General features: G+C 33.9%; 1 protein-coding gene across 1 annotated transcript in view; it reads left to right on the plus strand.

Moving 5' to 3' along the window:
• The window catches only part of LOC149576825 (CA-responsive protein), a 42,510-nt gene that overhangs the window by 18,633 nt on the left and 662 nt on the right, over positions 1-23,215 (plus strand). The window contains exons 2-4 of the mRNA XM_089820316.1: positions 22,437-22,489; positions 22,580-22,667; positions 22,856-22,954. Coding sequence (XP_089676442.1) covers positions 22,437-22,489; positions 22,580-22,667; positions 22,856-22,954 — 240 coding nt within the window. The remainder of the gene's footprint in view (positions 1-22,436; positions 22,490-22,579; positions 22,668-22,855; positions 22,955-23,215) is intronic.

Raw genomic sequence — 23,215 nt, forward strand, 5'->3', positions numbered from 1 at the left:
CTATACTCTTGGTTATCAACTTGTCTTTTTATTTCTAAATATGTTATTCCACTTGAGAACTGTCAATATGGACAACCACGTCATTCCAGTCACTTCTGATAAATTTAAGCACCTGAGCATTCGTTCGAGATTACTCTTGTTTGTCATTTCCTCAATATATGCATCCCTGACTGGATCAAAGATGCTGCTAATGTGCTTCAAACTGTGTATTATTCTAATTAAAATAAACATCTCTGTGACTATTCTAGTATTCTTTGCATTGTGTATGACCAAATAACTCCTTTGGTTCACCTTCCCCTTGCATCTGCTATCCTGTGAAACTCTGATAAGCATGGAGCAAAGGTGTTATCTTTCCCTTCTTGAAAAACAGACCCGTTCTAATCTTTCAGAATTAAATATTCTTGCTCATTGAGATATCTTTTGTGCTTGGCAATCATTACAGGCTCCCACATTGCAACTTAAAATCATTCGTTCAACCGGAATGCACCCTGTAAGATATACACAACATTCTCATTTCAACATACGCTAGTGCTTAGCATTATACAACCAAGCCCCTAAGCGAGCTCCACCAGATTAATAAATCTGGCTGTCTTCAAAAGTTTATGACTAAATTTTTGCAGCGAAAAAAATTCACTGCACTACCATGTTCCCGTTGGATATTCACTTATATATTTGCACTGTGACAATATTTTAGAAATATTATAAAAATGAGTGTCTGCCAATTATATTCATGTGCCCAACTATAGAAGAAAAGCTTTGATTTATTTTTGACTCCTTCCATATTTTATTTCACCGCACATTCAAAAACCTAGCTTAATACTTCCCACGCGTATCAAGAGGTAATATTGTTTATTCATCGGCCAGTTCTTGACATTAATATTTCTGAAGTTAGAAATATTAAGATTTTATGCAACTTGGCATTTTCTGATTTTTCTGATATAGTCTATGACAACTCCTCTGTACAGTTCTAACTCACGGCAATGACTTAACTAGAGGCCTGACAATCGTTTCTCATTGTTAAAGTAACATGGATCGTTTTCCGCAAATGTACTGACATGACCATTGTAATTGATATCTTCCAAATGCAAATTTGAAGACTCATAAAAATAACTAGAGGCCTGACAATCGTTCGTCATTGTTAAAGTAACATGGATCCTTTTCTGCAAATGTACTAACGTGACCATTGTAATAGAGACATGTCTCTATAGTTAATCATCATTAATTAATATATTAATTATATAAATAACCATATATATATATGTATATATATAAGAATATTTATCTAATGCTGATTTATCATCACCAATATATCTCATGATTGAATCAATCTAACTGCAACTACAAACTTAACACTCCCTCTTAGCTAGGGAGGATAGATAACACATTATGCTCTTGAGTATATGGAGAGATATCATCTCAGTATGATATTCCTGGAATGACATGTTTAAGGATATCAACATAAATCCATCAACTTAGATGTTATATTTCAATATAGTCTGAAGTATGATTCAACAAGAAATTAGTCATATGATATTTGTCATACGTGTATTCTTTTGGTATGTGCATTGGCATCAAATTGTTGATGCCTACCAAAAGAATATGTTATATCTCAGAGAGATATGAGTTATTTGATTTACGCCACAACAATTTGATATAGTATATTAGATAACAAGAAATCACAATGTCATGGTCTCTATCATCACACGTATCATGATCCTCGACACTTCTGGACAACAACTTAATGAAGTCTGATCATGACACATTCGTTATCATGACTTCCAAAATGAAGTCTGTCATGATAATAACAAGTCTACCATATATAAGATCGCCACCTTACAATGGTTACCTTCTGTATGATACGTTCGTTATCATGACTTCCAACACTTTGGGACAACAACTTAATGAAGTCTATCATGATAACAAGTCTACTATTTATGAGATTGTCACCTTACAATGGTTACCTTTTGTTTATATATGTCAATGAAAGATTGTCACCTTGCATTACATATCATTTGTGAAATAGTAATCACCATGAACCAAGTCAGAAAGTGGTACAAAAGTATTCACCTTAATTTTCTCTCACAGAGACGAATGCATTACAAGGAGTTTCACTTAGAACTTCTCCTCATAGAGAAGACATCATTCACAAAGGATTGCACTTCAAAATTCTCCCTCAGAATAATGATCCTGGGAAGTTAGGTCCAGTAGTTACTCCCTTAGAGGCTCTCTTCCCCCAAGAATTCTTGTCAGGCTCGCTCTAAATTTGATATCAATCTTTCGATTTTCTAGTGATAAGTCAATACTACCTCATGATGCACTTAAGAGTAGGCCCATCAAAATCATGCAGTCACACACATGTATTTCTAGACTCCCTCTGAGTATCAATCTTCTAAGGTCCTGCATTGCCTTTGAAGAAGTGTCATACTCCCTCTTAATGTAGAAGGATACTCATAATCTCAATCATCAAGGATGTTTACTTCAAGAGCCTCACTTTATCGAGCCTGATCACAACTTCACAAGTTTTAAGCTACTGCCATAAGCGCCTAATATGCCATTCTTCTTTTCCTGCAAGATCAACTTAAGATACAAAGGAAAAGCAACGCAAAATAACTCTTATAGTATGTGTAGAATTACAAATAAGAGAGAGAATACAGTGAGAAGATAAATGTAATATTCAAGGTTAATGAATACTTATCTGTACATCCTTCATACAAGTTTCTCAATGAAGGTCCACGTGTCAAAAACTATCTCCATATGGGCATTTGTCAAATAATGGGAATAAAGCATTGGTTATTCTTCCTCCCTTCAATGTAAAATTCCCACTTATTCCATTTTATAGAGTTTTCAGTCCTTGTCAACCTCTATATCATTGTCTTTTAAACTTTAATACAGTGAATGTACTTTCAATTCAATTTTCTTAGTGATGAATCTCATACAATAAAACTTGTAGGTTGAATATTAAATAATGACTAGTAAGTATATTCGTACTTTCCTCCACATTGATCTATGACCATACAACAAAATTGATAGAAGGAAATTTGATTTTGAAACCTCCTAGCCTTTGCATTGAGAAAATGTGATTTTCTCCTATAAATTTGAGTTTAAGGATATTTGATACGCCATGCCATATACCAAGCTCTTTACAATATGTATCTCTTTATATATACATATCCTATCCATTTATGAAGGATTCTCATCACAATATAATTCAATAGCTTCCTCTGCATCTATCCTTTGTGACGGTCTATTTATATCATTGACAACATGACACACTTTTAATGTTTCCTGAGTTTAATTATTTCCAAGTCCTATGTCTTATCTCACTCTTGATGATGTGCGAGGAACACAATATGTCTGCCCTATTTTGTAACATGCGATTTCACTTCCTTTCATTGTATGTTCATGGTGTACATCACTTTTATGTGACATACACAAGGGTAGGCCCATTAAAATCACACAGTCAAAAGGTATATTCATGAATCATAGTCCTCTTGACTCCTACAATTTATTGATAACTAGAGAATCCCTCTCAACCTGGTTTACTCCCTCTGAATCAATATGATCGAGATCAGCGAAAGTTGACTGAATCATATCCTCTATCTTCTCCCTCTTTTTCAAGGTTGCTTGAAATGTCAGTCTCCGTCTGAATCTAAATCTCCTTTTTTCTTTTTTTCTGCAAGAACATTCTTAGAGGAAAAGATTCAATGCAAATAATTGTTATGTATAATAAATAAGAGAGAGAACATAGTGAATAGACAATTGTAATGCTCTAAGGAAAATAAATACTAATCAACATCCTTGATTGTCCCCGTCATTACCAATTTGGTATATAACATTGAATTTCTTTCACCCTTCTTAAAAAAAATATTAGATTGATCTCACAAAATATTAATCATTTCTTAAATAAACATTATTTATTTAACTTTAAGAAATTTACAATGTTCTACACATGTGCATTCACATAGGAATGGGAACAGTCTCTACACTTTTTCTTGATTGATTTCTTCCAATAAGAAATCGTATTGATTACTTATAACATATATCAATTAACTCCATTAACTTTCATAATCTTTCAAAGTAATAATATCAAAACTCAATTTGTTCACACACGCGCGCGCGCACACACACATATGTAGAACTTAATGTACATCTCCATTTGCACAATAATGTAAGGAAAGTTTTGAATGTACATTACCCTTAATTCACCTTATTATAGGTGGGGGCTCTGATGTTTATAAGATTATGAGGACCACTGACCTATACATCCAAAAGATTAAATAATACTTGCTTTGGTGGGATATATCCCATGCATCTTCTTGTCCGAGTATATCATCCATGTGGCTGGAGACATACACAGCTCCTATAGTTTCCATAAACACATTCTTTGACTGCTCGGGTCAAAACATTTTCTCCCATTACAAACTGAATCAACTGCTATGTGTTTTATGTCCTGCCATCAAGAGGAATCTCCATTTCACAATGCTTAGAACCCAGTCAAAGCGATTCGTGGAATATGTTTACGACTGTGGGATGTTTCTGTGGTTACGAGATTGTACTAGACATCTAGCACTTTTTCTCATGAGAAAAGTCTTGAGAAATTAAGGCTTTAAGACAAGTTTGACATATATAAGCTCGCAGTTCATCTGATGGATATCATAAATTTGAGGGCATTATAATTGCTGAGAAATGAAGAATACCAAGATGCATTTACTGAATATGACCTCAGTTGATTTCAATACTTCTTCTCTCTGCATATTTTCTATCCATCAAAAGCATTCAATAATCACTCCATTGTGATCGCTGATCCTTTTAATTTCTCTGACTTTCCACTGATATGTATAATAAGCAAGCAGTGAATATATCATTCACCATTACTTGAATTCCCATCAATGGAAATGCGATCCATTATATATGCAAAGTTCGTATCTATTTCTCCCAAACTGTCATTATTGATACACCTTGGTGGGATTAGTGATGTCATTGTTGGTCTTCATGTTCAATTGCTTCTGTGTCTGTGGTGACGCGTGATGTCAGAAATTTAATGTTTCTAATATCTCTTTTCCTAGTGAGAACTTGATTCATGAGACATATTCAATGCTTTCTGGATACTGATTATTCCGACTACATATCTATTCATTTTAATTGGTCAATATGCTCTTTGTGTTGGCATCCACGTGATGTAGTTGCAGCCTCTTATTTACTATGACAACATTTTAATTCCTTCTTTTTGTCAATGTTCCCTACGTCTATGTTGGGCATATTTCTCAGTACTAAAGATGGCCAAATTTAAAAGACTGGCAGGATACTATAACCACAATTGTCGAGTCTGTAAGGGAGAACATCCTCCATCAGACAAACTGCTAATTCATCATAGACAAATTTTGTTAACGATACACATTTGTCCATTACTATCTTGTATTTACCAGAAATTATGTAGAACATGTCTGATGAATAATGTCTTTGTTTCCATCCTTTTACAACTAGTGCAATATACATGAAACAATTTTCCAGACATAGCCCATGCTTGGACCAAGAAAAAATAGTCAGCACGCGATACCTATCTTCTATCCAAGGGACCGTCCAATGAAAACTAGCCATTTGTAATGTTTTAATTTTCCGCTTTGCAGATTCAACAATAAAAAGGTTGCTTGTTATCTTTGATGGCTCCTACATTTTGTTTATTGTGTTGGTTTTGCGTTTTCTTGACTATGCTGTCAGCTTATATGTTGATTCGATTTTGATTTATCATTGAGTTCTTTTATTACATTTGCAGTCTACTCTGATACCATGTTAAAGTAACATGGATTGTTTTCTGCAAATGTACTAAGATGACCATTGGAATTGATACCTTCCAATTGCAGATTTGAAGACTCATAAATATGAGGAGACATGTCTCATGAAGAGACATGTCTCTATAGTTAATCATCATTAGTTAATATATTAATTATATAAATAACCATATATGTATATAATATATATAATAATAACCACACACACACACACACACACACACACACACACACACACACACACAAGAATATTTATCTAATGACGATTTATCATCACCAATATATCTCGTGATCAAATCAATCTGACTGCAACTACAAACTTAATCCTCATTGCAAATATCAGAACAATATTTCACAAAAAACTTCAGAGAAAGAGAATGACCAGTGTTAATGAAAAATTTATATTGATCTCAATGGTTTGGCAGTAGCATTAGAAACATAGTTTCGGCAAAATTCGTACCTATAACTGCAACTATTAAATGAAACAATAGGCCCACATTTATCTATTTCTCGCAAAGTTAATAATTTAATATCCTCTGCAGAAACTAGAAGCTAATGTCTTTGACTTCAGCGAACTACTTGAGACCCCTTTTAATACATACAAAGGCCACAACTTCAATAATTTTAAAACATGAGCTCCCAAACAAATGTTTATTCAACACGGCAAAATTAATAATGATCCTTTGTGGTATGATTTTCTCACTTAAACTTTAGCAGCTGAAAATCAAATGCACTTTATTAAGTTTTATAACTCAATGCAATCACCAGAATTATTTCAACATGCCTCATGACAAAGGCGCAGTCACACCAATATCCGAACAAAGCTCAAATGGCTTGTCCAAGCTTCATGACTAGCAACAATCTCCTTGATATGCAGATCACACTCTAAGGTTAAATAACCTCAATATTTCTCACGGCCATAATCGTGTCAACCCAACAGAAGATCCATCTTCCTTCATGACTAGCAACAATCTCCTTGATATGCAGATCACACTCTAAGGTTAAACATCCTCAATATTTCTCACGGTCATAATCGTGTCAACCCAATGCAAGATCCATCTTCCTTTCAATCACGGTACAATATCTCATTAAAAAGATGGCCTTAAGTATTAAAAGGATGGCCTTAAGTACTGCAAGGTGAACAACCACATAATCATTGCACTATATCTGTCATATCCCCATTTTAAGATAGAATTTTAATAATGATTAGATAATACAATGTTATTAAAAAAATAATGATAATAAAGTGATATTAAAACTAATACTGAATATAAAAATAGGAAATAATTATTTATTCTATATTATCAATGAAATAATATATAGTATGATATTTTAAATAAAAAATAAAAAATAAAATTACAATGAATAAATAAAGAAATAAGATTAAATACAAGAGACAATATTGAAGAAAGTATGTTAACTTTTTTAAATAGAATTTAATAATAAATAATAATAAATACAAATGAGTAATTAAATAAACAATATACCATAGAATAATATAAATTAACTAAATCTAATGAAAAGCCAAGAGATATTTAACAAGTAGACATGACTCCTTAAAATTAAAATATGAAAGGGAGGAGAGTTTATTTTAGAGAGTAAAAAAGAAGAGGAGAAGATAGGAGTTCAAAAAGGAAAAATGGAAAAAGAAAGTAATATGAAGAAAATAAGGAAGTGACATTTTGAAAACGTATCAATGATATTGAAATGATGTGAACCTTCGAAAGGGTCATAATTATGAATAGTTGTGACTCTTCAAAAATGTTGTAATTATAAAGTATTGGGACTTTTCCAATGGATTTTAGTTTTAAGTGTTGCGACTTTTCCAAAGGATTATAACTATGAAGTGTTGTGACTTTTCTAAGGATTTGTATTATGAAAGGTTGTGACTATTGGAAAAGAGGAAACAAAAAGGTATATTTTAACCTTTCCTTGTAATCAGAAAAGGAAGAATTTTAGAAAGTTAATATAGAGTTGAGATAATCTAGAAGGAATAATTCATCAAGGGCTAACTAAGGATAGAACCACATGGACCAAGCAAAGAGGAAGGTAAGAAAGGTATGTTTATGGATTATATTTGTTTAATTATGTTTATGAATTTATTTATATTAATGAATCATACTTGTGGGTAATTTATGCATATACATATATACATATGTATATGAAAAGGTAGAATCCGAAACGAATAACACACATGACTTAATTATTAATGATTTAAGATCAAGAGAGTGCCTTTTTAGGAAAGAGAGTGATCTTAATGTGGTTAATAACTTTAGATCAAGAGAGTCCCTTTGGTAATAGAGTGATATTAATATGGATATAAGGTCGGAATACTCCCTAGATGTTAACAAATGCATATGTGACAAGGCCTTAGATGGAGAATGCCTCTTCTAGGATGGACCTTAAAGCGAACACTTTATAGAAGACAAAGAAGTAACCGGGGATCAAAGGATTCTCAAGAGGGTTATTGATGCCAATGTGGAGACGTCTTTAAGGTTGGGTTAGGATAGAGGGTAGAATAGTGGAAGTTGATTTATTATTATATAAATTCTAACGTTGGTTTTGTAGGTATTGTTGTCCTAGTTAGTGAATCACAGCATAATTGCAATAACTTTTTTTTTCTTTGTCCTGAAACATTGAACCCTTGCCAATTTGTTCACAAATGTAAAATACCGAATCTACCCAACATAATTGCAGGTTCGATGGTCTGAGGCCACTGTAATATCCCTAACTAGATATTTTCCCCAATTTTTTTCTCAAAAACGCTATACAAATTTATTAACAGATTTGCATGCAAAGATTTCCCATTCATTGAGAAAAATCAAAATCCCAATAGCCAGTTGAAAATATATGTATTTTGAAAATAATGTTGCTTATGATCCCACAACAAACAATGCAATAGCCAATCGTAAATACAAAAATAAAGTCAGATTGATAATAAGAAAAGAAATGTTTAAGCACAAGTGAGACACCCTTGTGATATCTCTAGAAGCAATGGGTTTCCATCCAATGCCTCTGAGCTCAAGGATTTTAATCCTCAAACTATTTGAAAGCTGAAAGCTTTCCAAAGAACTCTCCAAGAGAGAAAATGAGATCCAAACCATAAAACCAAGTATGCTAAAATGAGTTACTTCTTTTTAAAACAACTTGGTGACACTTCACATTCCTTCTTCAATTTCTTAATTTTCTTTTTCCACTAAGGAAATAAAGTGCTCACCAAAATGAGTTCCTTGTCCTCCTTTTTAACACAACTTGGTGACCTTTCACATTCCCTCTCCAATTCCTTAATTTCGTTCATCACTAAGGAAATAAAGTGCCCATAATAATGAAGTGACATTTAACAATGTGGACTTATTTTATAGTCAATTAATTAAATCTTTAGGCATTAAAATCTCTGATTAGATGGACTCGGATGTGCATGTGTGATAACTCATTAGAAAGGTATCGATAAGATGCTCCTAGTTTGACCTTGAAGTGTCAATAATACCAAGCCTGCTGACTTACTAAAAATAGGAAGTGTTTGGAAGCCCACCGAAACAAATCCCAATTGGCCAATAATTGAATCTACCTAGGCCAAAATCTGAATTGACCCCAAAGAATACTTAGTTAGCCCATGGGACTAAGGAAAAACGGGTTAACAATGCAATGAAGTCCACTGACCTAGAAAAGGAGACATGACTTTAACACATTGAGTATTGAATTCTTGGAGGTTACCACTTAAAGTGGCATATTATTATAAAAAATTTGAAGCATATTTCATATTATATCTCCTATTATACAAGTTATTTATGCGACGATTAAGTGTAATCATTACAAATGAAACTTTGGCATTAAGAGATGTTTAAATTACTAAACATAAAAAAGCTTGCCAGCGATTGCCTTGAACATTAACAACGATGGGTAGAGGTTTTGGGGTAAAAACACCTGTAGGGTTGAAGGGTAGTGCCCCTTATGAGGGTATAAGGTTAGAGTGGAGGTTTGGGGGCGCTAACCTTTGAGCTTCGTGAGGGTTTTCAAGGCAATGCCAATAAAGGCCTTCAAAACCAAAAAAGTTGTGATGAAATGCAAATAGATGGCACGAGTCATTGGAAATCAATAAAATAGTGGAATTTAACAATTTTCTAAAAGTAGGATCTTTTTAGGGGAAAATTAGAAACATTGCCTCTTTGTGATTAATTGTGATTAATTGTGATTTGGGTGACCATTTTCCAAATTTCTAGGTTCATGAGTAATGCAAACCTTAGGTATTCCTTTGTGAATAGGTAAAAGTTTCAAGGAATGATATTATTACGAGCATTTAGTCGTAATTGCACATGTTGCATTGTTTGTACAAGTGTAAAAGTATGAGCATAGCATGTTGAGGCATTGAGAGTTGATAGATTTTTTTTTACAAATTTCTTGTGGTAATTGTAGTGTAGAAGCTATAGTTGGTCACATTTGTGAAGTTGAAAAGTTCAAACATAGTTGTTTGAGACATTGGGTATCCACAAGGGGGAGCATTCATGCAAGTCTTTGATATACCTCCTTTAATTGGGGAAAATTTTAAGCAAATATTTTTGACGAGTACCTGTTTGTAATGCCACATAGGCTGTATGCATATGAAGTACCAAGGACAAACAAAATCGGCTGAGGTGTTGATGATTCTATGAGCATACACATTATTGAAGGTTGTAGCTGCGATAGAGATCTTAATGTTTGATTTTGCTATGTATTGAAATTGGGACCGTACCTCTGTGTTGTGGACCAACAGTTGGAGAAGATATTTATGATAATATCATATGAAGAGACGTTCATGCGAAGAGTCATGTGTTTGGCAATATGACTCTAGAGACATATATTTGAAAATTGAAGAAACCTTGGGTTATGATATGAATAGTCTCTCAATTCTATATATGTGTGTGTTTGTGATTGATTTGTGATAATGGATCAAATTGAGAGGATTGTATCAGTTAATTAGATATTTTTCTAGTGTGGTTGGGTTTTTCCCTTCTAGTTGAAGGCGTTTCCCAGGTTAGGTTCTTGTGTCTTTTGTACCTATTTTGATTTTGTTTGTCTCTAGTGCAGTTTATCTTTATTTCTGGGCAAAATATTAACGAGCCTTCCAGATGCCTTTGTTAATTGGGGCAAATGATAGGAATGATTTTCTTTATTATCGATTGTATAGGGTTGATTGTTGTGTAGATATGATCATGCTATGTTGCACATGAGTGCAAACACATCTTTGTATTGTATAGAGGTCCCAAGAGTGCATTGAGGAGTAGATTTGCAAACCTTTGATATGCTTGTGTTAATTAAGAAAAAAATAAAAGTATTTTTAAAATTTTAATAATGAGTTGCTAGGGTTGCATGAAGTGCAAATGCATTGTCGTAATATGTTGAAGCTTTGACGATGTTAAGGAACATTAATACAAGCCTTATATGTATGTACATTAAGTGGAAAATTTAAAGAATCCTTCTTTACAAATTCATAATGGTAATTGTAGTATATCCACCATTACTAATAGGCTATACATATGGAGCATAAAGGTGCTTGCACAAAATTCAAAGAATCATAGAAGTTTTTACGAGCTATTTATTGTTGATTGGCTAATCTATTTTTTTGATTTGATAGAAATAATTTCAAAACTTCTTAAACAAGTTGTTCTATTAAATTTAACGTTTAATTTGTTACTAATTTGTCAAGATTAAACATCCACTTATTCTTAGCTGGTTCTGTAATGTCGCCTTTTTTAAATAGGATTTGATAATAAAACAATAATAATGGATTTAAAATTTGAAATAATAAAAAGAAAATTGAAGTTAAAAATCAAAGAATAAAATAAGATATAACATAATTAAAATTTGGTAAATTAAATGAAATGTCAAAAAGCATGAAATGTAAAGTTCCGTCACCCTCAAACATGTCAAATAAAAGGGGAGAAGAGAACTTCATTTGAAAGGGGAGAGAGGAAGTAAGAAAAAAGGGAAGGTGTGATTTATAAGGAAGAATTAATGGAGGAGAAAAAGGAATATGAAAAAAATAAGGAAATGACTCTTTTAAAGGGCAGCAATGATGAAGGGTTGTGACTCTTTCAAAAGGGTTATAATAATGAAAGGTTTGACTAATTCAAAGAACAACAATGATCAAGGGTTGTGACTCTCTCAAAGGTGGCTATTATGAAGGGTGGTGACTCTTTTGAAGGGTAGTAGTTGTGAAAGGATGTGACTATTTCAAAGGGTAGACATGATGAAGGGGTGTGACTCTCCCCTTCATTGGAAGTTTTAAATGGAAGAAGTTTATTTTGAGAGGCATTCGAGGACATTAAATAGACACTACAAATGGTATTAAAGCTTTGATCCTATCAGCTTGCAGGTCAAAGGGGCATTGCATCACATGCAACAACTACTGAGAATTATTTTAATTTGTCAAACTTTATTTGTACTCCCCACAACTGTAGTTTTAGTACTCGAAAACATTGTTTGGTGATTAAAGCTAAGACAAATAGGGTTGTGTTTGGCTGAGCTACACAGTGACATATGTAGTGACATAAGAGGACAATTAGGAGAGGATAACGCACTCTTTACCCCTTGAATAAGAAAACAACACAATCAAGGTTATAGATGTGTGTTATGCTCTTCTAATTCCTCATCTTAATGTAATTCTTGTTAATATTGTGGAGAATTATTGGGACACTCTACTTGGGAGTAAAGAGGAGTAATGACAAAAAAACATATCTTGGTTCAAATGTGTAAGTTGAGTTAATATCAGAGTTCTGCAGCAGAAACTAATTATTATGTGATGAAGGATGACAAATCTCCAAGGGCTATTTTAAGGTCCCTCACATTGGAGGACTTCAAAGGGTGGATTGCAATGTCTTCTTTTTGAAATAGGATTTAATAATAAAATGATAATACTAAATGTAACATAAAAGAAAAAAAAATTTACATAAAAAATAAAAAAAACAAAATTAAAACATAACATAATTAAAATTTAGTTAAGTTAATGAAGGGTCAAAAGGCATGAAATGTAAAGTTGTGACTCATTCAAACATGAGATATAAAAATGGAGAAGAGAACTTCATTTTAAAGGTAGGAGAGGAAGAAAGAAAAAAGAGAAAAGTGTGATTAAAGGGAGAATTAATGGAGGAGAGAAAGGAATAAGAAGATAATAAGGAAGTGACTCCTAAAAGGCAAAATTATGAAAGTTTGTGACTCTTTCAATGGCGGCAACAATGAAGGGTTCTGACTTTTGCAAAAGGGTCAGAATTATGGAAGGTTGCCACTCTTTTAAAAGGCAACAATGATGAAGGGTTGTGGCTCTCTCAAAAGGTGGTAATTATGAAAGGTTGTGACTCCCACGAAGGGCAGAAACGATCAAGTGTTGTGATATATATATATATATATATATTTTGATGGAGGGTTTAGACCTGTGAGGTAGCCTAGTGAGGCACGAAGCCTGCAAGCTACCAACCAGCGAAGGCCACCACATAGACTTTTTAGGAACCCGATACGGGCCCACTTGTGCCTGAAACCTCTTCGGCTTAGAGCCAAGGATTGAGGGGCATCCACGCCATCAAAATCACCCGAGGCACGATCCCGACCTCATCCCTTATGATGTCGGAGCCTTGCACTCAGCAAGACTTGATCCTTGGTGGGCACTTTGTGAGCCATTCAACTTCACTACTAGACCAAGGGCCCATTGAAGGGTTGTAGTTGTGAAAAATTGTGATTACAAAGGGCAAACATGATGAAGAGGTTTGACTGTTCGCCACATTGGAAGTTATAAAGGGGAGAAAGTTTCATTTGAAGAGAATATTCGAGGTAGATCAATGTGGGGAATAATATCTTAATCTCAAAGTTGACAAGGAAAAATGATGACTTAATTCTTATGAAAGGTGGTGATTCTTTCACCAAAAAACTATAAAGGAGATTTCATTCCAAGCATTGAAAGACGATTTATCAATCATCATCCTTGATCCATCAATAATTAAAATCCATCAAGGAATCAAACAAACAATCACACAACAAGATCAACCAAAGAATGATAATTCATTACTTAATCTTGGGATCAAGAAAACATACGATTTAGCAATCAAGCATCACTCTATTCAATCAATATGCAGTCAATCATCATCCACCAATATATGAAAGTAACATTCATTATTACGTCATGCTTCAATCATCTAATCACAATTACTTAATCATAACTCACCAATACCCCAAATCATCAAATCAAATGGATTCATTTAGTCGATCAATCATCCAACAACAATCAAACACCAGAAAAAGCAATCTTAAGATCATATACAATAGAGACAATCAAACAAACAACAAGCAATCGTGGATATAGCGTAACAACTTATTTAATAGTTGTGGCATGAAAGAATAGATACGCATATGCGTTTATAATTATCTATAGATGAGAATACATGTATATTTATTTTTGGTTACATTTGATTGATGAATACTTTAATCTAAATCTATGCATTTATCAATACAAATTTTTGCAATATATTTAAGGGAAGGGAGGGAGTCCACGGAGGGGGAATGGTGAAAGATTCCTCTCTAGGTATGGCACCTCGTAAATATGGTCAGGGACTATTGGTTAAGGACCACGAGGCCCAGAAGGATAAGGTCCTGCCCTTGGGCCTAAGGTTGAGGGCCAATTTAAGGGCATCCTATTGTAGCTCCCCTACCATCCTCACATTGATAAATTGTTGAAGTGAACTAGAAGGGATTCTCAATCATAAGAGGTGAGAAGTTGACATGATGGATGAGAATGACGTAGAGACCTCAGTGGGTACACCACCTCATGAGAATGGTTAAGGACCACATAAGTCTAGAGAGGATAAGGCCTTGCTGTTGGGTCTAGGGTAGAAGATACTTGGGGCACCTCATCATGTCTTCCATCGCAACCCTCACTAAGGTTGAGCTCCCACAAATTTATTGAGATTTGTTGTGTAGATTGACATATTTCATGAGCTTTTGTCTTCATTATTATCTAATCTAGTGGCAAGATTCCAAAACAAGCTTATCCATCTTATTCTTGAATGAGGACTATATCTTACTCTTGTTTCATTCAAAATTTGTGAATTTTGGGCAAAAATAGGAATGGTGCTAAGATATAATTTTTGTTATCCCTCCCTATTACTTTGTACTGTACCTTCTCTCCTGATTTTCATAATTATAAGATATGAATAATTAATTCCTCGATTTTCTCTATTTGTCATTTTAATATATAGTAATTTATCTCAAAATTATGTTGTGAATTTCTCTATCACTTGATAAGATGTTCATGTAAATTGTTTCCCCAGCAGAACTCATTGAAAATTGTAATATTTATGTAATGTTTCTTAGATTTTAATTAAATGAGATCATCCATGTTTTAATGAAATGGAGTAGGTCATCAAGCATGGTGTATGTGTGGTATATTGGCATACAAGTACTTGTTTTCGAGTTCATCATTGTTAGTTGGAGATGAGATATGTCTTGGGAATTGTTGACATGAATAATATTTGAAAAGGGTAGCTTGTTATTGGAAATGCAATAGTTGAAAAAATCACATTAATCAGGAGTAAGTACTTGCACACCGTTAATGGCTGGGTGTAACTTGCAGATTAAGTCGCAGCTGATTTCTGGCCTAAACTAGCTGCAATTTATTTGGCAAAATTGCTAAAACTCATGAGGTCAATAAATCAGTCAACAAAAAGATAAAATGCCACAAAATATTTATTTTGAGGTGGGAAAGAGAGCATGGGAGTGCAAGGATACCAATTTTGAGAGGACAACGCAACCTGAAAACCCTTATCCATGTGGACGGAGGCACCTTGAGCTCCCACACTAGACAAGTCTCCCAAACATTGCTTGATGTGATTGCGAGAGGACCTCAAGTTAGGAATGCATAGAGTGGCCATCATCGAATTGAGCAGAGCAAAAGTTTTTGGAGCTACTTTATTTACATATTTAATATTAATATATAAAAACATATTACTCTTGAAAGGCATAAAAAATAATTTTAATATTATATATATAGTCTATTTTGTAGTTAATTTTTTTTAATCAATTGTGTAATTGATAATCTATTTTCCATTTTATTTTGGAAATAAAATAATTTGAATGTTTTAAAATTTATTATTTGAAATGTCATATCGTTTTCTTAATATCAAATAGACATGGTGCATGGATGGGCCTGTGAAGCTGGTTTTGCCATCAGTGATCTCCTGAATGGGGCCATACGTCTCCTCCACTCCTGCATACTTGAATTTAATGGTATCTTTGTCCCTAGCAATGCCCTCATATATGTAGCCCATAAAGGGCTTCTCCCTATCAATAACTCGTAGGAGAACTACGAAAATAAATTCAGTCACAAATTAAATAAAAAATAAGAAAAATTACAAAGTTCCTAAATAAATAAAAATATGCATATAAATTAAAAGTACAAGTAAACTATTAAACAAGTAAATACTAAAATGTTAGATTGTACTAAATTTATCTTCAAAATTTCTTGTGAAGGAGTCTAAAAACCAGCCTTATAAAAAATGTAATTTGCCACGTCTATCCTTGTAGTGGTCGTAGCAAAGGAAGAGGAAGTCCATTAAAAATACAACTAAATTATTAGACAAGTAAATACTAAATGGTAACTTGTACTAAATTTACTCTCAAAATTTCTTGTGAAGGGGTCTAAAAACCAGCCTTATAAAAAATGTAATTTGCTACATCTATCCTTGTAGTGGTCGTAGCAAAGGAAGAGGAAGTACATTCCACCCCAACAAACATGAACCTCAAATCTCCCTTTTATGTTAATAAGGATTTCAGTGTGAGGAAATTTGAGGCAAACCTCGTGATACCAAGATGAGCTAATTCCTTATGCCCCCTTGTATTGTCTCATTATGCTAAGGATCAATGCATGAATGTAGACAAACTTGTAGATATTCTTGGCCCTTTCAACATATGATTTGATCCATTCAAGCTTACCAATATCCTCCAACATGAGGTTAAGGCAATGAGCCGCACATGGAGACCAAATTTTTTTTGAGGTGCCTCTCCATCAAAAGTTTACTTGCGGCAATTTTAAATCAATTAGAAATTTACTAGTGTTGAGAAAAGTTCAAATAAATTTATAGGCATCTCCAAATTTCCAAAACTTGAAAAGTTAAAAAGTTCACCTATAGCAACATAATTTGCTGCATTATCTGTCACCACCTGCACCACATTTTCTTCCCCCATCTCTTCTATGACTTCCTCAATAACCTCACATAAGTATGCGACACTTTAACTTGTGAGGAATCGTCAATAGTTTTTTTTTTTTGTTTGATAGGTAAACGGCCGAAGCCTAGGTTATTTATTATTATCATTAAGATTTATTATTATTTTGTGTTAATCGCGAGTAGATTCGAACCCAAGACCTCCCCGATGAGAGGCTCACAATTTATCGATGCGTTGTAGGCTCTTGCCTGAATTGTCAATAGATTTTAGTAAAATGGTGGATCCTACAAAATTTAAATAGAGGAAAATAATTAATTGACATGGATCAGTCAACAAATCAAAATTTGGATTATTCAATCACAATACATGTAGGGAAGTAGAATGATCAATCACCTCCATGGGAAACAAGAAAATTTACGAGTGTTCTATTCTTGCTATCTGTTCAATCCTCTGTCATGATGGTGTAACCCTTTTGGGTCCATGACTTTTGGTGGTCCTCTAGCTCAAGTTTCATATCCTCAACCATTTCATCTAAGAGGGGGGGCACTCAACAAGCGTCGGTAGGGGTTTTAAACCCCTCACCACAAGTAGTTACAACATCTATCATGCCTTGCCTATAAGGAGACTTGTAACAAATAAAATATGATTAGATGATAAATCATTATAAATCTATTATTAGACAAAGTAGACTTCAACTTCAAAGTCTCAAATTCAAACTATAAATTGAAAAATTGAACTTTAAATTTACAACAAACAAATAACAAAGAATTACCTGGCTGCAACAAAAGGAATGTTGCAAAAGTACCAAAAGTTTCTAATTTGTTTTTTGTAGCATCCTAAATCTCCTTGTTCCAACCCATGTTCTTAAGAGAGGGTTGTGTGCCAGGAATTGTGCGGCATAAAGTAACTATCCAATCTCGACTTCTGCACTCTAGGACGAAATGTAATAGTGCCACTATCACGAGCAGAAGCACTAGCACTAGGACAAAAGGGAGGCCTAGTAGAATACTCTCCAACACAATCTGCAGATGCGGATGTGGGAGCATGGGAGCCAATAGCACTTAACTCATCAAGTTGCCTCTTCCCTGTTAACTTTTCTTGTTCACGGTGTCTCTAAGAGGACATAACAAAAATGTTTTGCCTCGGCAGTTTGTTTAGTGCACACAATAATATCAACCCAGGTATGCCAGCAACATGGAATTTGAATCCATTGATGCAACTAGGATTTATATCTTTACAACATGAGCATTTTGTTTGATTATTTTTTTTGCCAGGAAGATCTTCGATATATTTCCAAGCTGAATCCTTTGGAGGTATTGTGAAAAATGTAAGTTAAAGCTGCTGCAATAAGAATATTCAAAATTTTAAAAAACTATAAACTAATAAAAAAAAATCAGCAAACTCTACATTTTTATGAGAAAATTGTAAATACATGGTTGCGAATTTGATCTAAAAACATCTTAGGGTTTGCAACTTTGCACTTTGCAATTATTCTACTTCTCTAATGCAATTCAATAAAAAAAATTCAAGATTTATAGATTAAAACTAATTGTTTTTTAAGAAGCCATGAACAATACATTAACATACAAAATAAAATCAACACAATCTACAAAGTTTAACACTTACCTCTTGCAAATGAGTTGAGAAGTGTTTCTATTGACTCAATGCTCCTGATGCAAGCTCATGGCCTTCCCAAATTGATTTGTGGTCTCCTTGATGCTCATCCTTGCTGGTTGCAAACCTATGGTTTCTTTTTTTTCTTCCTCTTTCTCAATTTTCGTTTCTTCTTCCCATACCAGGCAATTAGAAGGCCTTTAAGGGTTATAAGAAAAAGTAATAAAAAAAAAGAACTTAAAAAAAATGTTGTTTTTTATGAGTTTTGCTTGTCAAATAAGGCTGTTTATTATGAGTTTTGCTTGTTAAATATCCCAGCTGCATGGCTGAGTAATGGCTCACGTAACTCAGTGTGTTTTGCCAATACACTGAGTTAGGTGAGTCATAAGGAAAAACTCAGTGAGCCGAGTAGCCGGGTTGCCATTGCTCGGCAAGGCTGACTCAGCTCGCCAGATCGCCAAACTTGCCTAACTCACAGCTGTCTGAGTTAGGCAATTCATAAAGCAAAACTCGGCGAGCAGAGCAGCCAGGTTGCCATTGCTTGGCAAGGCTGACTCAGCTTGCCAGATTGCCAAACTTCCCTAACTGGCGGCAAGCTTGGGATCTCTGGAACTTGAAAATCCAATAGCTTCAATGATGTTTCAGACTATCATATTTCATCATAGTTTTGTCTTAAGTTTTAAATCTCACTATCAATTAGGCCTTTATGTTCTAGGGGTTATGGATCCCAAATATGCAATATCTCTAAGAAAGCTGCAGTGTTTTTAGAAAACCTTTTCTGTACCCGCAGTACAGTAAACCTTTTATTCATTGCTAATTGTCTTTTCAATCATACTTGCACATATTTGTGGAACATGTTCAAGTATCTGCAGATCTCAGACAAAGCAGCGAGTTTATGATAGCTATTCTATATGGTAGGAAGAAACATGCAAATATAACTTTGACATCTTTTCTCCTATAGAGTGCAGATCTCAAACAAAGCAGTAATTTTATGATAGCTATTCTATATGGTACGAAGAAACATGCAAAAATAGCTTTGACATCTATTCCCCTATAGATCTGGATTACATTATTCATATTTTTGGGAAAGGGCGCATGTGCTTTTTAGGGATGGAAGAAAAATGCAAGAATAGCTTGGACATCTCCTATAGATCTGGAATACATTTTTACAGTTTTGGGAAAATGTACCCTTGCTTTATTGTTTTCTGTCAATCCAAATTTTAAATTCCACATTAGGCTCGTCAAAATTTACTTTGCTGAATGCCAAAGACCTGTAATGGCACTATAATTTGATCTTCAATGAAACTGCTCGACCCAATCATCTGTTAAACTGTTAGGCCTTTCTGTTGTAAATATTTGTGGGATTTGTTGAGACCTTTCATGTACCTGCTTTGAATCATCTGTAAAAATGTCATTGGCATCTTCTTTAATATGGTTCTGGAACAAATTTCTTGCCTTCTCTTGAAAAGTTGTTTCTAGCATTTCTTGTTCAAGTGCCAAAGTCACATTTTGAAAATCCAATTGTGCTTTTTAAAAAAATTCTGCTGCATATCAAAGGTCTTCAATGGCAATTACGAAGTATATTTCAAAAAATTTTAGTCCCCTTTTTTGTAGCACATTATTAGCAGATTCAGAAATTTCTGAATCTAGGTTGTTTGATAAAAAAATTGGAAGCATAATTCTAAAGAAGATTTCTTAGCAGAGCTTGCAGCATTTAAATTGGAACAATGATGATCTGAGAAGGAATTTTGTCCCAAGGGCCAAGACATGACTTTGTTTAGATCCCTCCAAGAGTACCACTGCTGCCTGTCATTATTTTCAATATAGCCCCAAGAAAAAACCACTTCTTTACAATCTTGATGGTCAACTTTAAGTATGCCATGTGGCAAGATTGCAAGCTTTGGATTAAAATAAAATATTTGATTTCTAGGACCTTTATTGAGTGAGACAATTGAACGCTTCACCCACTTTCCCCTATTTGATTAAGCAGTGGCAGGGGAAGTGTGATGGCAACAACATGCCCAAGTCATTTGGACAGCAAGAACTAGTGTAAAATAGGTGGTGTTGGAATCACTAGTGCTAGGTCAGGTATTAACTGCCAAAGTATGATTGAATAACTAGACATTTTGGTCGCATTTGAAGTGTTTGTAGGAAAGAAGAGTTAGTCAAACATATTTTCTTTTAGTGTTAATACTTACTAAATTCAGATTTCTTTTACTGCTGCTTTCTTTGCCTAGTGCCTCATTTATGTGATTCTTAGATGTTAGGGATAATTGCAAGAGTTTATGGGAGATAATTTGGTTAGTATGATTTTTCTTTGGAGAAGATAACTTCTTAGATAACATTTGGTTTTATTTTGTAGGCTAAACTTGAGTAGTCAAAGATCTATGTGATATCATTGCCCATCGCTGCAGAGGCCTAGGTGCTTGCCTATATGGGGAGAAAGAAGAAAAAATGAAACCCTGTATTAATGTACACAAGTGAATAAAGAGATCAATGGGACTTGAAAGTAGAACCAATTACAATAGATAAGAACTAGGACAAAGATCTTATAGGCTATGATGGTAAAGAATGAATAATCACATTTACTTGCTAGACATTTCACTGAATACTTGCCGACATTTTACAGAGGTGTGATAGAATGAAAGGTCATAGATTCATTGGTGAACTCTTTTTTACAGACATTAGAATTGTTTACAACTTATAACACCAGATCTATCTATAAGACAATTCTAAATGCCATCAATTTTGAATAGAATTGATGGTTAGTAAGGAATTTAATTACTTTTTAAGTTGTTGAGCTATGCTGAGTTGAAAATCTTGGGCTTCTGAGTCTTGAGCTGTGTTGAAGTATGCAAACTACAATAAAAATCTGTAAGCATGTGATAATGTTTTCATTGATAGAAGTCTCTAGTTAAATAGAGTGAAACCATGTCTTCTAAAGTAATGATTTAAGAGTCTGCAGAGGTATTTTTAAAATTCCACACTAGTATTTTTTGTCCCTCAAAATTAGCTATTTGTCATCTTATTGTTGTTAAAGCGTTTGAAGGCTTGCATTTGTCTTGGCGCTTCATGCTGGACATCCACATAGGAAGATGACAACATCTACTTGCTTTTTCGGCAATTGCAGACGATAGTGTAGGTTCAAAGATGTTTGCAATGTTCAAAAAATTCCAGTCATATTTGAAGTATTGCTTCTTGGATTAACTACTTTCTTGTTGCCCTTTTATATGTAGACAACTTATAATTCCTTGAAAAGAAATTTAGAATTAGTTTCTGTTTCTTTCAAAGATGATTATATCAATGTGCAATCATCATTGTCATAATTCTTAAACATAAGGGCTAAAGGTTGGAACTGAAAAATAGATAACTGTATCAACTTTCTGTAGATTTAGGTTATTTATCACAATCTTTTTGCATTGATAACTGAATCAAATTGCTGTAGATGTAATTTACTTAACACAATCTTCTTGCATTAGATAACTGAATCTAATTGCCGAATAGACGAGGCATCTGTCTAAAATGTAACTCTTGCAAATTGAATTGAGTCTGCAACAAATAGATAGCTTGTGATTTGCATACATAATTAATATCTTGACGAATAGTTAATAGCTCTAGCGATTATCTTTCTGATACAAAACATCTCATTCTATGGCACGGGGCATAATTTGAGGTTTGTTCAAAATGTTTTCTAAATTATGTATGGATGTTTTATCTATTACGGTGTGACCTGTCCACAAATCATTCAAAATGATAATTAGTTTTTGGTTGTATTATTTGCATATTGATTATGTAAGCAACAGGATGAGTGATAATTTAGTAACAGGGTTTTTGTTGGTGTATTTGCAGGTTGGGCGCTTTACCAACTGCTTGGTGGAGGCAAAAGCTGCGCTACAACAAAAGTACATTGCCTTCATTCATTTTTCTCTTTCCTCTGTCAGCAGATTGGGATTTTGTGTTTTGGTTGAAATTGATTGCTTTTCCCTGCGCAGGTCTGAAACCATTCAACGCAAATTCACAATTGCAAAGTCACTTTTAGCAAAGGCAGACAAATCTACATTTGATCGGCTTTGTGGACAGGTATATGTTAATACACTTGCAATGGGAGTGAATGGCCATCTTGTCTATTTCATTTTCTGCCTGTATTTGTTATTCCAAGCTGCCCACTGTCACTTGAATTTGGATACTCTTTTAATATAATTAGGTGCTAAGGGTCTATATGCTGCTTTATTGTTCAATATTTAATAAGGTATTATGAATTTTTACAGATTTATAGGCTAGAAACTGAACAGAAGAGATTAGAGGAGGATACGGTAGTTTACAATCGGCTTCAAGAACAACTTAAGCTTTCTCCAGCCTATCAAAAGGCAAGCACTTAATTGTTCAAGCAGGAGACAGTAATGCCAAAACTTTCCTAGCATTCTGAAAATTTTCTCCCAACTGGACGGACATAAAGCTATTTCAAATATATGAAGTTACTTTATTTCTGTCTAATCATGGAACTTTTCAGGGTGCACAGGGAATTAATGCTATTTGAGGAAACATTATTTCTTTTCTCGATTTATTTTAATTTCAATTTTTTTTCAGGTTAGACTTGTAATTTACTATGCATATACTGATGTTCTTTC

Source organism: Cupressus sempervirens, chromosome 1 (genome assembly GCF_028749045.1).
Source record: "Cupressus sempervirens isolate cs-2001-9-10 chromosome 1, ASM2874904v1, whole genome shotgun sequence".
Taxonomy (NCBI): Eukaryota; Viridiplantae; Streptophyta; class Pinopsida; order Cupressales; family Cupressaceae; genus Cupressus; species Cupressus sempervirens.